This window comes from Anabrus simplex, chromosome 1 (genome assembly GCF_040414725.1).
Source record: "Anabrus simplex isolate iqAnaSimp1 chromosome 1, ASM4041472v1, whole genome shotgun sequence".
In the NCBI taxonomy this organism is placed as follows: Eukaryota; Metazoa; Arthropoda; class Insecta; order Orthoptera; family Tettigoniidae; genus Anabrus; species Anabrus simplex.
In genome coordinates, this window is record NC_090265.1 from 174,683,570 (window position 1) to 174,699,355 (window position 15,786).

General features: G+C 41.1%; 1 protein-coding gene across 1 annotated transcript in view; it reads left to right on the forward strand.

Moving 5' to 3' along the window:
* LOC136863580 (methyl farnesoate epoxidase) overlaps positions 1–15,786 on the forward strand; it is a 63,863-nt gene that overhangs the window by 15,094 nt on the left and 32,983 nt on the right. Inside the window, exons 3-4 of the mRNA XM_067139963.2 lie at positions 14,744–14,977; positions 15,093–15,247. Coding sequence (XP_066996064.2) covers positions 14,744–14,977; positions 15,093–15,247 — 389 coding nt within the window. The remainder of the gene's footprint in view (positions 1–14,743; positions 14,978–15,092; positions 15,248–15,786) is intronic.

The window sequence follows — 15,786 nt, forward strand, 5'->3', positions numbered from 1 at the left end:
GGAGAAATTTTTATTTCAAAAGTTTGTTTCTTGTTAAATTTCTTTCTGTTATTGTTTAAGTTGGCTGTATACCCCTCTTTTTCCCCTTAGTTTGGATCTAGCCAATCCCGAATTTCTTTAATTAATTTTCCACCAATAATGTGTTTCTTTTTCCTCTATGTAGGGGTTTCTTTTCCCGAACCAATAAAGATTTTGTGGGAGGGTGTTTTATTTCCCCTAACGCCTAGAATCTTCCGCGAGAGGATATAAACTGCTGATTTTGGGGTCTCCGGGCCACTTCTGTTCCATCTTTCAGTGTATTAAGTACATTGCAGGAGGCGGGAAGCGCCTCTTTCCTCGGCAGCGATCTACTACCAGGTAATGGCCTATTAATATCTTCTTTTCTTGCTAGGTCGGCAGTTTAACTCTCGCGGCGGGTTCGAAGCGTTTTCCATCATGTAACCTTTTCCTAAAATGTAACTACTCTTTTCTTCTTTTCTTGTAAAGTTACATATTGGGATAGAGAGTGCTAACCCTCTCGAGCTCCCACTCACATTTGTTTTGAGGTGAACTTATTTTCTCAAACTTTTCTTCGTTTATGTAATGTAAAGTGTTCTTCTCTAAGTCACCTCTGTAGTATGGGATTAGCCCTTGCGTTAGTGGCCCAGAGCCAGATTAGGTTTTAAAAGCAAAGTGTATTAGGAGTGCAAGTTCGCCTCCTCTCAAGTTGTATTTTAGAGGTCATGTATTAATATTTTCTCACCTAATAGACCTCAGTAGGTTGGGTATTTTACCCCTGTGTATATGTCCTTTGAGGACGACTTGAAAGTTGAGTTTGGTGTGGCCTGGGAGAGGCTTAACTTTAAGAGCGAGTGGCTCTTTTCTAAAACTGAGAGTTGTATGCCTCGAGGAGGCTTTGCTGTGTAATTTGGAGCAAGGGCTCCAGGGTTTGAGTGGGGTCTTCTGCCCCTTTTGTTGAAATTGGTATATCGTAAAGTTGAGCTAGTTGCTCAAGAATTGTATTTTCAGGGCTCGAAGCCCAAATTCTTTAATCCCTGTAATTGTACATTTCAAGTTGTATTTCGGCTACTAAGTACCTGTTCTATTTGTTGTTACCTAATTTTGAAAAGAAAATATAACCTTGTTAAATTTTAAAATTTAATTTCTCTTTAGTAGCTTGAGACCTATTCACCACCCAGCACCTTCTTTCATGCTTAACTACCACAAAAACTCGGTAACAAGTGGTAGCAGAGCGTGGTTGAATGGGTCTCAATTTAGCCCCTTTTGACGGCTAAACATTGCTTTGATTCGAACTCTAACAATTTTCTCAGTTGCTGGAATTTTTTGAGTTTTTCAAAATTGTTCTGTCATCATGCCCGGCCCTCGCGATGTTCTCCTCCTTAACTACTTGCGCAAAGAGGAGTTGATATATGAGTTAACTATCAGAAACGTTCAATCTGGAGGCACGGTTGCAATAGACACTAACAAGCTTAGAGAGTCCCTTGATTTGCCCATTTCCATCCCCAATTTGGGAGAGAAAGAAATTGATGACTCTCTTTCCACGATTGTCGAGAATATTACTGGGCTAGCATCGGTAGTCAGCTTTTTTGATGAAAACGATCCATCTCCTAATCAAATTAAGCGTGTGCAAGGCAGGCTGTATCACTTTGCAAATAGAGTTAATGATCTATTGTCTCTAAAGGTGAATGAAGTTCAGAGGAAGCAAGCTAATACGCTCCTTGAAACTATTTCTGAATTGTCTAATAAGGTCACTCAATTGCTAACCGGCGAAGCTCCTCCCAAAACTGATCAACCCGCCACGGTGAATGTAGGTAACGAGGAAGAGCCTCCTCAGGGAGAAGTCAATAGGATAACCGTTGCTGCTCAAACTATCTCTGCCCCATCGAACAACGAATCTGAACGCCGTGCGTCATTGAGTAACATCCGCTCTGAATTAACTTCCTTGCCCTTGAAACCTTTAACGACTATGACACCTGGGTTCAGCAGCTTGCCTCATCCATTGGCAATGTTGCTTAGAGGTATCTCTAAGTTTTCCGTCAACACCACCAGTGACGTAATTTCATTTTTAAGATTTCTAGTGGAATTTCAGGATCATGCCCTTGTGTTTTCTCTTTCCCCATGTCAAATTTTGCAAATTATCTATCCTTATGCTATTGGTGTTCTATCTGACAAAATAGTTAGAGCCATTGCCGAGCAATCTTCTATTGAGGATTTCCACGCCCATTTGCTAGCTAACTTCATCCCGGCTAGGGCCAGGTCCTCCCTTATTCAGAAATACTATTATCGGGTACAGCGCTTGGATGAAAACCTGGCAGACTTCATCCAAGATATTAAGTTTTATACTAGGGTGTTTGCTCTCCACTTCCCTGAGGATCAGATCGTGCAAGCTATTGTTGAAGGGATTTCACCACCCTACAGGTCATATTTGTGTTTCGCGGCGTGCCCGCAAACCTTCTCTGAACTGGAAGCATTAGCCGTCTCTGCGGAAGGAGTTAGGTATGCCGATTCCTTGCGTGTGGCGAAAGAACCCCCGCCTTCCTTTAGTAACACTCGGCCTCCACCTCGCCGACCAGTCAATCCCCGTAAATGTTATGCTTGTGGGTCGCCTGACCATCTGCGGAATAAGTGTCCTCTGATCAAGTCAAGTGGGACAAGGAATGGAGTAGGGTCATCACAAGGCTGTTTTAAGTGTGGGGCCTTCTCACATATCGCCAAGAATTGCCCAAACTCAAATAGCACCCCCTCCTGCTCAACTTCTGGTGCAAATTCCAGCTATTCCAATAATAAAAAGTGACTAGTGGCGTCGGCTGAGCCGACTAATCCATCTTCCCGAGACTTAGCCCCTAGTAAACAGGTTGTAAATGCAGAGAACGACCAGCCTTCAAATTCATCTTTTGAATGCCCTAAAGAGTGTCTTAGGATTGCGGCGGATACCCCCGCACCTGTTCCTTTTCTTAAGATTGAGTTAAATAACGAGCCTATAACAGCTCTCTTAGATTCAGGCAGTGTTTGTTCCATTATTTCGGCTGATTGGTATTCTAAATTGAAATCTGTTTGTAAACTCCCTGACTATGTCTCTTCTCCTGTTCAATATGTTTCGGCTAATTCATCTCCATTAGAAATTCTAGGTTCCATACATGTCAAAATTCGGGTTTTTAAGTTTACATGGAAGATCAAATTGTTTGTGGCCAAGCGTTTGTCTTGCCCCATCATATTGGGAGCGGACTTCATTTCTCACTCTGGTCTTGTGCTCGATCTCCAGTGTAGGTCGTGCATATTCAAATTTGCGTCCAATTGTAGAATTCCCTTGTTAAAGTGTAATTCTGTATCATGTTCATCTATTTCGCCTACCCAGGATGAGATGTTGTTAGACCTTAGACATCTACCTGAGGAGCAGGCTGATAGTATTCGGAAACTGTGTCAGTCGTTTCCCGAGGTGTTCTCTGATACTCTTGGTGTTACTGACCTTATTGAATACAAAATTGAGGTCACGGATTCAATTCCTGTCCGTTTTCCACCGTATAGGCTATCTCCACCTAAAATGAAGGCTCTGAAAGAAATCATCGATCAGATGTTGAAGGATGGTATTATTAGGCCCTCTAAGTCAGCGTATTATTCGCCTATTTTTCTAGTCCCGAAACCCCAAGGAGGCTTCAGGCCTGTCATTGATTACAGGGCTCTCAATCGGAAGGTGGTGTTACAATCTGTGCCCCTTCCCGACCTTCATTCTTGCTTTTCATGGTTTCGAAAGGCCAAGTTCTTCACTATCTTGGACTTGAATCAGGCCTATAATCAAATTCCCCTTGCCGAAGAGTCTAAACATCTTACAGCGTTTGCCACGGACTGGAATTTATATGAATACAACCGCGTGCCTTTCGGGCTCCCCACGGGGGCAGCTGTGCTCACTAGGCTACTAGATAGGGTCTTTTCCGACATCAAATTTGAGTACTTATATCACTACTTGGATGATGTCGTCGTATTTTCCGAAACCTTTGAAGAACATCTAGATCATTTGCGAGAAGTTCTCAATCGCCTTCGTAAGGCTGGGTTAACTGTTAAGTTGTCCAAGGTTGCCTTTGCTAAGCCCTCTATGTCATTCCTAGGGCATATTGTGTCACCTGATGGTGTAGCTGTCGATCATTCTAGAACACAGGCCATCCGTGATTTTAAACCTCCTAAGGACATCAAAGGTATCGCTAGATTCATTGGTATGGTGAATTTCTTCAGGAAGTTTATTCCTAACTTCGCTAATAGAGCGGCGCCCTTAAACCTTCTTCGTAGGAAAGGCATCAAATTCGAGTGGGGACCTTCTCAACAAGCCGCTTTCGAAGATCTTAAATTAGCTCTCTGTAATGCCCCTGTACTTGCTATGCCTGATTTCTCGAAGAAATTCATCGTCCAAACGGACGCGTCGTCGTCAGCTGTAGCTGCAGTCCTTCTTCAAGAGACTGAACTAGGGAGGCGTCCCATCGCCTATGCATCTAGGACTCTATCGGCTCAAGAAGCCAAGTACTCCATATATGAGCTTGAAGGTTTGGCAGTCTTATTCGCCTTAGAAAAGTTCCGTCTCTATCTGGAACACGTCAAATTCGATCTGGAGACAGATAATCAAGCCTTAAGCTGGGTCTTAGGTAGGCCGCGTCGTACAGGTCGTATAGCCCGTTGGGCCATCCGTATGTCTGCCTTCCAATTTGATGTACGACATATCAGAGGTACCGAAAATGTTGTTGCTGATGGACTCAGCCGTATGTTTCATAACGACGTCGAGACCCACGAACCGGTCGATAGTTCATCACCTTCCGAGTCCATACTATCTGGTGTTAATGCCATCTTAACAGGTGCTCCCATGCTTTTTAGGGATATTGAGAAATACCAACGTGAAGATCCGACGCTGGCTCCTATAATGGAAACCCTTTCTTCTGGGGAACATGTTGTCCCTTATGTTCTGAGGAATGGTGTTCTATGTTGCCCTTCGAGGCATGATAAGTTGATGAAAGTTGTTGTTCCAGCGGTTCTTGTACCTATGATCTTCAAATACTATCATGAGACCCCATTGGGGGGGCATCTTGGAATCTTTAAAACTCGTGAAAAGATTCGTGAAATGTTCATATGGAAAGGTATGGACGGTGAAATTCGAGAACTTGTAAAAGCTTGTAAATCTTGTTTGATCAGTAAACCCACCATGTCCACTAAAGTAGGCCTTTTGTCTTCTCATCAAGCGTCGCGCCCCATGGAACGCCTGTATATCGATTATGTGGGACCCTTCCCCCAGTCAAAGGGTAATGCCAACAAGTTCATCTTTGTGTGTGTAGATGGTTTTACAAGATTTTCCTGGTTATTTCCGACTAAGCTGGCTACCGCTCAGTCAACCATTACTTGCTTAAATTCTATTTTTGCTTCTTTTGGTCCGTGTCAATATATTGTATCTGATAATGCTAAGGCTTTTACATCTAATTTATTTCGTAAATTCTGTTTTGACTTGTCCATCTCTCATGTAACTACATCTGCTTATTACCCTCAACCATCTCTGGCTGAACGGGTTAACCGCAATCTCAGGTCCGCACTTATTGCCTATCATCATGAAGATCATTCTAGGTGGGACACGTCCCTGCATTGGTTAGCTTTTGCTTTGAATTCGGCGGTTCATGAATCTCACAAATTTACTCCAGCTTCTTTGATGTTTAAGTTCGTTCCCAACACGCCGCTCTCTAACCTCTGGTCTCTGAATGACATTCTGCCCGAGACAATAGATCCGGACAACATTAAAGATCTTTGGAAGAAGGCTAAAGCTAATCTTAAAGTGTCTCATGAAAAGGTTAGGGAAAGGTATGATCGTGGACGGAGACCCACCACCTTGAAGGTAGGTGACCAGGTTATGGTCAAAAATTTTGTTCCCGCGGGCAAGCTTGCCCCCAGATTTCATGGGCCTTGTATCATTCTCGATTTTCTTACGCCGGTTACCTTATTTGTAAGTAATCCAGCCACCGAGAGGATATTTAGAGTTCACCTGTCCCAGGTGAAACCGGTGTAATTTCTGTGTTAACTTGCTTCATATTATTCTGAAAGGATATGAAGGTTATATTTTTTTTTTGAGTTTCACTTTTAAGGCATTCTGCCCCTTCTGTAATATTTTGGTTTTAGATGTAAGCCTTATGTAAAACCTGCCCCGACCCGTTAAACTGCCATCCTGTTCTTGCCACGGCCATTACCACGCTCCCGTCTCCTGCTCCACTCTACACAGTGGCTTAATGAATACCATGAATATCGGCACGCCGCTGGCCCCTCACTCTCTCTACAAGCCTGTACCCTCAAAGAAAATAATTGTCCAACACAATTCTGCCGCCTAGCTTTAATGTTTCAGCGCCCCCGCAGCCGCGCAGCGCCGCGCAGCGACTGGGGAGGGGGATGGGCCCCCTCCTCTCCAGCGAGGACGACATGTGCACGGCGAGCCGGAGCTCACCTCCCGGCCAAGGCTGATGTGCGGCGCACGACCTGCTACATGCCCGCAGCCTGTATCTGTTCACCGCGGGCGCGGCGTACTTCAACACGTCTGCTCCCCTCATAGTGCGGGCGAGCGGTATCTCAGGGTACTTAAGGGGTCCGAGCGGCCTCCTTTTGGACGCAAGCTGCAACGGCCGGTCCGGCCATCCAACTTCATCAACATCAACTACATGGACAGTTACTATAAGCAATAATTACATTTGGGAATTTAACAACAATATTTGGTGGACATTGCAAAAACTTTTCTTCACCTTTTAAGCATTAAAGGTTTATCTTCAGAAATTCAACTTCTACAAACATAAAAACTTTACTGCACCGGCAACAACAAAATTTTGAAATTGCAACCAACCAAATTACTAAAATCTTATAAATGCTTCCGCAATTAATCTTAATATCAACATCAAAACTTGGACCTTATTTTGGAAACAAAGCTTATGTTCTTCTGTGTTACCCCTTGGAGGAACTTTTGGGGGGGGAGGTCTGTACCGGGCGGTACACCTCTACTCTGTTTATTTAAAAGTTGCGCCAGTTGAAACTCCTCTTCTGGAGGAAGGTTGAACTTTATCTATTCTATTAATTCTCTACTTTCTCAGAAGATGTCACCACGTGGAAAATTTTGAGTTTTTGAACTGTGTCACTTTTGATGTGTTTTTGTTTCGCTTGAAGTAAGAAGTGTGAACTTTCTCTTCTAGAGGACACTACTGAAGAATTACAATAGTGCAACCTAGTGCGAAATCAAAGAACTATTTTGTTGGAGAAATTTTTATTTCAAAAGTTTGTTTCTTGTTAAATTTCTTTCTGTTATTGTTTAAGTTGGCTGTATACCCCTCTTTTTCCCCTTAGTTTGGATCTAGCCAATCCCGAATTTCTTTAATTAATTTTCCACCAATAATGTGTTTCTTTTTCCTCTATGTAGGGGTTTCTTTTCCCGAACCAATAAAGATTTTGTGGGAGGGTGTTTTATTTCCCCTAACGCCTAGAATCTTCCGCGAGAGGATATAAACTGCTGATTTTGGGGTCTCCGGGCCACTTCTGTTCCATCTTTCAGTGTATTAAGTACATTGCAGGAGGCGGGAAGCGCCTCTTTCCTCGGCAGCGATCTACTACCAGGTAATGGCCTATTAATATCTTCTTTTCTTGCTAGGTCGGCAGTTTAACTCTCGCGGCGGGTTCGAAGCGTTTTCCATCATGTAACCTTTTCCTAAAATGTAACTACTCTTTTCTTCTTTTCTTGTAAAGTTACATATTGGGATAGAGAGTGCTAACCCTCTCGAGCTCCCACTCACATTTGTTTTGAGGTGAACTTATTTTCTCAAACTTTTCTTCGTTTATGTAATGTAAAGTGTTCTTCTCTAAGTCACCTCTGTAGTATGGGATTAGCCCTTGCGTTAGTGGCCCAGAGCCAGATTAGGTTTTAAAAGCAAAGTGTATTAGGAGTGCAAGTTCGCCTCCTCTCAAGTTGTATTTTAGAGGTCATGTATTAATCTTTTCTCACCTAATAGACCTCAGTAGGTTGGGTATTTTACCCCTGTGTATATGTCCTTTGAGGACGACTTGAAAGTTGAGTTTGGTGTGGCCTGGGAGAGGCTTAACTTTAAGAGCGAGTGGCTCTTTTCTAAAACTGAGAGTTGTATGCCTCGAGGAGGCTTTGCTGTGTAATTTGGAGCAAGGGCTCCAGGGTTTGAGTGGGGTCTTCTGCCCCTTTTGTTGAAATTGGTATATCGTAAAGTTGAGCTAGTTGCTCAAGAATTGTATTTTCAGGGCTCGAAGCCCAAATTCTTTAATCCCTGTAATTGTACATTTCAAGTTGTATTTCGGCTACTAAGTACCTGTTCTATTTGTTGTTACCTAATTTTGAAAAGAAAATATAACCTTGTTAAATTTTAAAATTTAATTTCTCTTTAGTAGCTTGAGACCTATTCACCACCCAGCACCTTCTTTCATGCTTAACTACCACAAAAACTCGGTAACAATTATTATTATTATTATTATTATTATTATTATTATTATTACCCCGATTAAATATCATCTTTGAAATATCAGTCCGAAATTATTTCTTGGAGTTTTTCACAGTTCTTTTGAAGGTAGAATTGCCATGAGTAGATAAATGCTGAAACTTACTGTTTGTCATCCACGCACAACGAAGCAACGCTGAGACCACATACCGTTACCTTACACAACCAGGCCAAAAGGAGAAGAAAAATGCAGATTAACTGCTCGTCGCACAAATGTAGAAGTTATCGAGGTCACTACCAGGTTTTAAGGCCATCAAATGCCTACAGAGACCTGGTTTTATCCCGGGTCATAGCCGCCGACCAGAAACATGCCGCCGCTCCAACACACACGTCTTACTCTCATGGCGATTCAACATAAACTGCTAGTGTCCCAAGCCAAACAGCGTGGCTTCCCCTCGCTGCTGCTCGCACGCGTGCGGAATCACTCAGGCGGTCTCGAAAGTTCAAAGCTTAGTCACCAGAGCGTAGCACTTCATAGAGCGACTAAATATGATAAACAAATTCGAACAAGAATGGCAAGATATAACACATTAAATGTGATGCGATCATGTTCATTCTCAAAGTTCATTGATACGAATTTCTAATGGCGCAGATACCAGTCCAAAAGGTTTTCTGGGGAGGTTCGGTACACTAAATACCGTCACAAGTGTAGCATGTGTAATTTAGACGTATGTGTACCTCATGTACAATAAGACATTTCTCATTGTCCTTTGCACTTTCTAAATACCTGTATTACTTATTATTGATGGAAAGGTATAGATTTCCAAACAAATCAGAAAAATCCTTAAATTTAGAGAAGTGACTATAGAGCCGGGGGGGGGGCTACCTGGCCGAGGCGGTAAAGGCGTGCTTGGCTCACCCGAAAGGACGTGTGTTCGATTCCCCGTCAGGAAGTTGAAAAATTTAAGAAATGAGATTTCCACTTTCGGATGTCCATATGACCCGGAGGTTCACTCAGCCTACACCAAAAATGAATACCAGGTTAATTCCTGTGGACAAAGGCGGCCGGGCTAAACTTTCTACCCCACCAAGTGCCGATGATACAGATAGTGGAAGCTGATGTGTGTATCCTCCGCCGCCTGCAAGCTGCGCTACCCGCCTCGAATCGACTCTTATAGATACCACGAGGTGTGGACTGCAGAGCGCTGACGTAATTGTGTGTCAGCCAGCATGTATAAATTGGGCGACGTCTTGTCCGCTCTAGACACTCCACAGTGTCCAGCGATTAGACTACACCTATGCCAGACACGGAGGTACCCTCTTAAAAAGGTGTACTGAACAGGTTGACTAATTTATGATCGGGAGGTCTCACCTCAGGACATCTTCGCCTCAAGTTATCCTGCCTCCCGTATCACCTACATACGTCCTGCCTAGCTTTCTTCTACTCATGAACTTTGCCACAATTTCCCTTCAAGTTCTCAAGCTTCTGCCTAGCATTCTGCTACCACGAACTTTATTCCAAGTTCCCTTTATAATTCTCCAAACTACAGATAGTCATCAGCTATCACGAACATTCATTCCTTCTAACATCCTATTTATCAAGATAGATATCATTGTACATATAAGAATCCAAGTATATAATTGTATATATATATATATATATATATATATATATATATATTTCTCAGACCATTAGTCAACTAGTTTATGTGTTATTTAACGTGTACAGCACTTCAAGCAGCAAGTCAAACTTCGTTCATTTTTGAACATACTGTGTGAATATTCTCAAACTAATAAACTTTTATGTTGTGCTTTGTATTATGACCGTTCATCACCATGCCATAGGCATGTTAGGAGGTTTAGTCAATGATATATGCCGTTTTCCGCAACATTCTGCGACATATAATGTCGTAATTAGCAGTCTACATGACGAACCGGGATGTGATTGAGATACGCCAGCCGAAGGGAGCAGTTTCCTGTGCTGCATCGAGAAAAGGATAGCGCATTACTGCTGAACCTTGAAATCGCGCTCTCTTTTCGTGCGAGCGAGGAGGAGAGATGACGCTACGCGTGGAAATGTAGGTTGTCGGAGAATGGGCTGAATTAAGGCGTGGTAACCCCCAAGAAATAAATATCCTTTACTTATTCAACACCGCATTCATTGGTGCCACTTCACTACAAGGAACTTGAAGAAGAAGAAAACCTTCATCTGAGATAATCTCTGGAAATGTATGAGTCAGGTCTCATTCGAACCTACATATTTAATGCTAATTGTTGATGCATATAAATGCAATACTTTAATAGTGGATCGGTAATGACGCCTGTCATGTAGTGGTACGCAGAATAAAGATGACTGCCGAAATCTGACAACATGAGGAAAAAGGTGGGAGGTCTTGCGAGATGAACCATGACACGTGAATTTCTAAAAGGACGCTTTTTGAGATTGTGAATGACCCGCTGATCGTATTAGTTTTAAATGAAATCAGTAGAAAGTGGGTTCACGAACTATAATTTGATTGCTTTCACATCGCTGTAAGATTCCATTTACCGGAGCTCCATTTCGACCAGGGGCGTGGTTTATCTCCTCCCCGACCACTCAGCCCAGATATTTTAAATAAGAACTGGACTTAGATGCAGTATCCCATTTTAATTTGTGTATCCGCAGTAATCACACGTTAGGAGTGAACTTAGATATCAGTGTATGAAGTGTTGTGTGATCACACATCAGTGTGTTGTAAAATATCGCGAAATAAGCCGTGTGGTACAAGACAATGTAGAGTATTGATGAATAGAAGTCGTATCTCAACATTTAATCTTTTAAATATTAACGACAGTCAGTTGCGGCTCATGATGCATTCATTAGTGAAAGGGCAAACGCATCAGGTTGTTTAGAAGTAGTGAGAGAGCTAATTACGTTCAGTAATTAATAGTTACCGATCTAAAGCATTTTAAGAGTGAGTGACGTTCAGTAAAATTAAAGAACGATATTCCTGATAAAATTAGCGTTTACACACTCCATGGGGATTTGTGGTGATAATTATTTAGACTGGGTGATTAATGGGGAAATGAATAGTGATTTATACAAACTTGCCACTGTTTGGATTAATATATTTAAAGTTATTGGTGGATCTAATCACCACATAAACAGTGTTTAGTAACATTTTTGCCTGTATGTTCGTGAGTGATCATCGAAGCCCGAGGACTGGAGCCTACGAGAAACGCGCCTAAGTGTTTGCAGCTATTTCTTCAGGGAACGTCTAGAGATTCCACTAAGAAGGCCACAGTTCGAGACATGGACCGTGTTAGGATGGAGAGGAACCAAGGACTATCAAAGAGAAGAGCAGTCATCATGATGGTGTAAAATCTCAAGTGTACCTCGAGATGACAGCAAACCATACCCAGCATTCGATAAGTCCATTTAATTGAATATATTAAACCACGAGATTTGCATGCCAGTAGTAATTCATATTTTGTAAATATTAAAATGTTATAATTAATAATATTAAATGTAGGGAACACTATACGCGTGTGACTGGGAAAAGATTATTTAGTATTTTTATTAGAGTTTCATGATGATTTAAGAATAATCATTGATATTTAGCAGGCTTATTTGCATGAATTAGTATATAGATCCCATAAATTCTTAGTGCATATGAAGCACACATTTTGAGAAGAATAGCGCTTTAGTTAGTTTTATAATTTCTTCGTAATGTTACTATCTGGTAAAGATTTTCATAGTAATTTGAATATAGACTATATGTTTGCTTAAAGGTAATTCAGGTTTTTTTATAAATCCCATATAATAATAGATGATCATTGAAGATGTTCAGAGCGAAATAATATATAGATACGCGAGTGAAATTGAATTAGTCAAATAACCTGTGTAAATTTATAGAACGGATTTGAGATGCAGTGGTATGATGTGGGAAGGTGAAGGTTGTGAAATTTTGGAATAATAAAGGATTATAATAATTATGGCTGTCATGATATATTAAATTAGGCTGAATATATAGCCATATAATAAATAATAAAAAGAAGTAGTGGCTCTCAAATGAATGCGTACTTGAAAACGAGCTAAGATAACAGAAAGAAAGAAAGAAAGAATACAATATATTTGTGTAGCCGCAGAGCAAGGCACACAGCCATTGTCATAGACTGTGGATTTACGATGTAAGGATATGCAGGGTCTGAGGGGAGATTGTGTTGTTTCCAACAATCTTAGCGTCTACCTGCAAGCCTTCTTTCATTTGCCAGTGAAGTATCGATTCCATGCTAATGATACGTTATGAGTAACGTGGATAATTTTATGATTTTGTGAAGGATGCAATCTTCCCCATTTTTAATGCATTAAGTTAGCTCGTGATAGGAGTTTCAGATTTTTTACCTCGGAAGCTGAAGTATTTGGGTTCGACTCATGTTGGAACCATGGATTTAGCCTGATACTATGGATTGTTGAAGCCTTATCTTGAACATGTATTGTGTGCTATATGTTTGATATTTCTCTATGTAATGTGTTTACGTGTTTTATTATTCCCAAAGTGTTTTATGGTGATGGGTTCGATACCAGCGTTGGTCGATTTTAGTTTGAATATAATACGTTAGGTATACCCAGGATACGCGTATGTGTTCAATGTGAATGTAATTGTTGTGGCCAAATAGACCATGTGTTTGATATACGACGATGCAATCTCGTGTGTAAAAGATAATGCACTAGTGGAATGCTCACATTCCACAACCATGATAGTTAATGAACGATATGATTCAACAAGGTGGTGCCATTTTTGATCAGCCTATTAAAGTATTAGATGCCATTTAGTATCACTGTTGTAGAAAAATAAATCCACGTATCAGTGCGTATTAATCAAATGATTTAAGGTATACCAAGCAACAACTACAACTGTGAATAAATTAAAAGGACGTTAAGGCATATTATATATAATTATTGCTTCAGTCTTGAGTATTTCTTTGTTTATGTGTTGTAATATTGTATCATCTCGTGTACTTACTGGGTGATTTTATCAGTATAATAAAATGCTTAGCAAATATTTTCAACAAAGGTTCTTCTCATTTAATAATATTAGTGTATTCCACTCACATTGTAGAAAACCCTACTTTCGTTATATTTTATGTAGTGCCTATTTTTTCTTACGAACAATCCATTGCCCATATGCTTCTGAGCTCTAGCCGTTGATGCAATGAAAGTAGGGAGGGCGAGACTTCGAGCCCGGGAAATGACTTCCGAAGGTTCTCATCCAATAATTCCATTTACCTTCCACCGCTCCGAGGGACTTCATGGCCTGTACGGAGATAACTTTGCTTTAACTTTGACCATAGAGCATGGAACAATAAGAGAACCGGAGAACAAAACTTTTCTCCATTTTAATACGCATTCTGTATGATGTAACTACTTTCAACGCATTTCCTCAAGTTGTATACCATGGTTGTTTGAATGCTCATCAAGAGGAGAGGATACGGACCGTCGTGTTAGTAGTTCTCTGGAGGAAATCGATCATCACTGAACTACATTTAGGGCTGTCAGGCTGCAAGTTCCCTATCGGTTGCTTACATGTCCTTCCTTAAGTTATTTCAAAGACCTTCGAAATATATCGGTCATTTCCCTTGTTAATTTACTTCAATCCCTCTCTTTCTATAAAAGAAAATGTCCCCAAATTTGTGCTCTTCAATTCTAAATGTTCTTCTTACGATCATTCTTATCTTTAAAACATCCAGCCAGTTTTATTCGTCTATGAATGTCGTTCTACGCCATCTCTTGAAGTCTCTTGGAACATACCGCACCGTCGATCAGCACTTCTCCCTACTCCAAAATCTTCCCAGCCCGAATTTGGCAAAATTTATCACAAATCGAACTGCTTTCAGTCGGATCTTTTAAATTTCTTGTATCAATTAATCCTGGTGTGGGTCCCGTACACTGGAAACATATTTAAACTGGGGTCTTATTTGTGACATACGCCCTCATCTTCACATCCTTACTACAACCCGTAAGTACCATCATAACCTCATGAAGCGATCTGTAACCTTTATTTAAAACCTCGTTAATGTGATTACACAAAGATTACACAAATAAAGTTCCTTATATTGATACATATCTTACAGTGACCTCCATGAAGTAATTTCACCGTATCAACACAGTCATTAAAACTAAGAGGACTTTTCCCCTTTTGTGAAAATGATCTACAATTCTGGACAGTATATCACTGCCATTATCAACAGATTCTAGGTAAGAAAAAGAAAAATATTGTATGCAGCTAACGTGCTTTATATTTCAGGTCCTCCATACCTTCCCATTATTGGATCTATCCCATTCATACCCAGGAAACATTTCTACCTGTCGATGGACACCCTGCGAAAGAAGTATGGTCCAGTGGTAGGTCTATTCACCCCAGACAAAGCTATTTCAGTTGCCGATCCCTCCACTGTACTGGAAGTCCTCAGGAGAGAAGAGTTCCAAGGACGTCCAGATAGTCTATTACTTCGAGAACGCAACTTCAATAAGCGTTTAGGTAAAATATGACCCATTCATTAATAATCCTTGAATGCACAATTAGATACATGTGAAATATACCATTTAAATTATGGTACCCATTCATTTTTAAACATTTTTCTAATTTTCAATAGGCATCATGTTTAACGATGGCCCTGATTGGGTGGAGCAACGACGATTCACACTGCGTCATCTGAAGGAGTTTGGTTTTGGAAAAACCAGTATGGAACGACTTGTTATTGAGGAAATTCAAGAACTAGAAAAGGAACTAGAAAACAAAACTCTCCAGGTAAGTCATGTTTATTTCTGTGTACCCGCCGTTGACATGTTAGTTTTGTTATAGTGTTGCCATCTAGCAGAGCTGAGTAACAACAGGAGAGACAGAGCCCGCCTCAACTAACAATAGTCAGACATTCCAACGTTACTGTCAGCAAGTTTAAGGGGTCTTAGGGCATTTGTTTGTTTCCGGCCCGGTGATTTTCGAGTATCGTGGTCAAGGGGGACTCTCTTCCTCTTCTCCCACTTCTCTTCCAGGTTTACCGTTTTTATTTCCATGGTCATTTTCACTATCTCCCGGATCAATATAAGCCGATGGCCATGTATAAACGCAATCACGAGAACAACAAAATCAGCCATCATTAATGATGTTCCCTATCGGTTTTGACCCCAGAACTCCGAGTTAAGGATCGGATTCATTTTATGTACACCAAGCATCGAACCTTGAGCCAGCTGCATGGGCAGGCGCAGCTTTCAGGAACAGGCAGACAAAGGAAGAAATCCGCGTCTTAGAACGAGAGACAGAGAAGCTAGCCATAAACGATAAAGGAA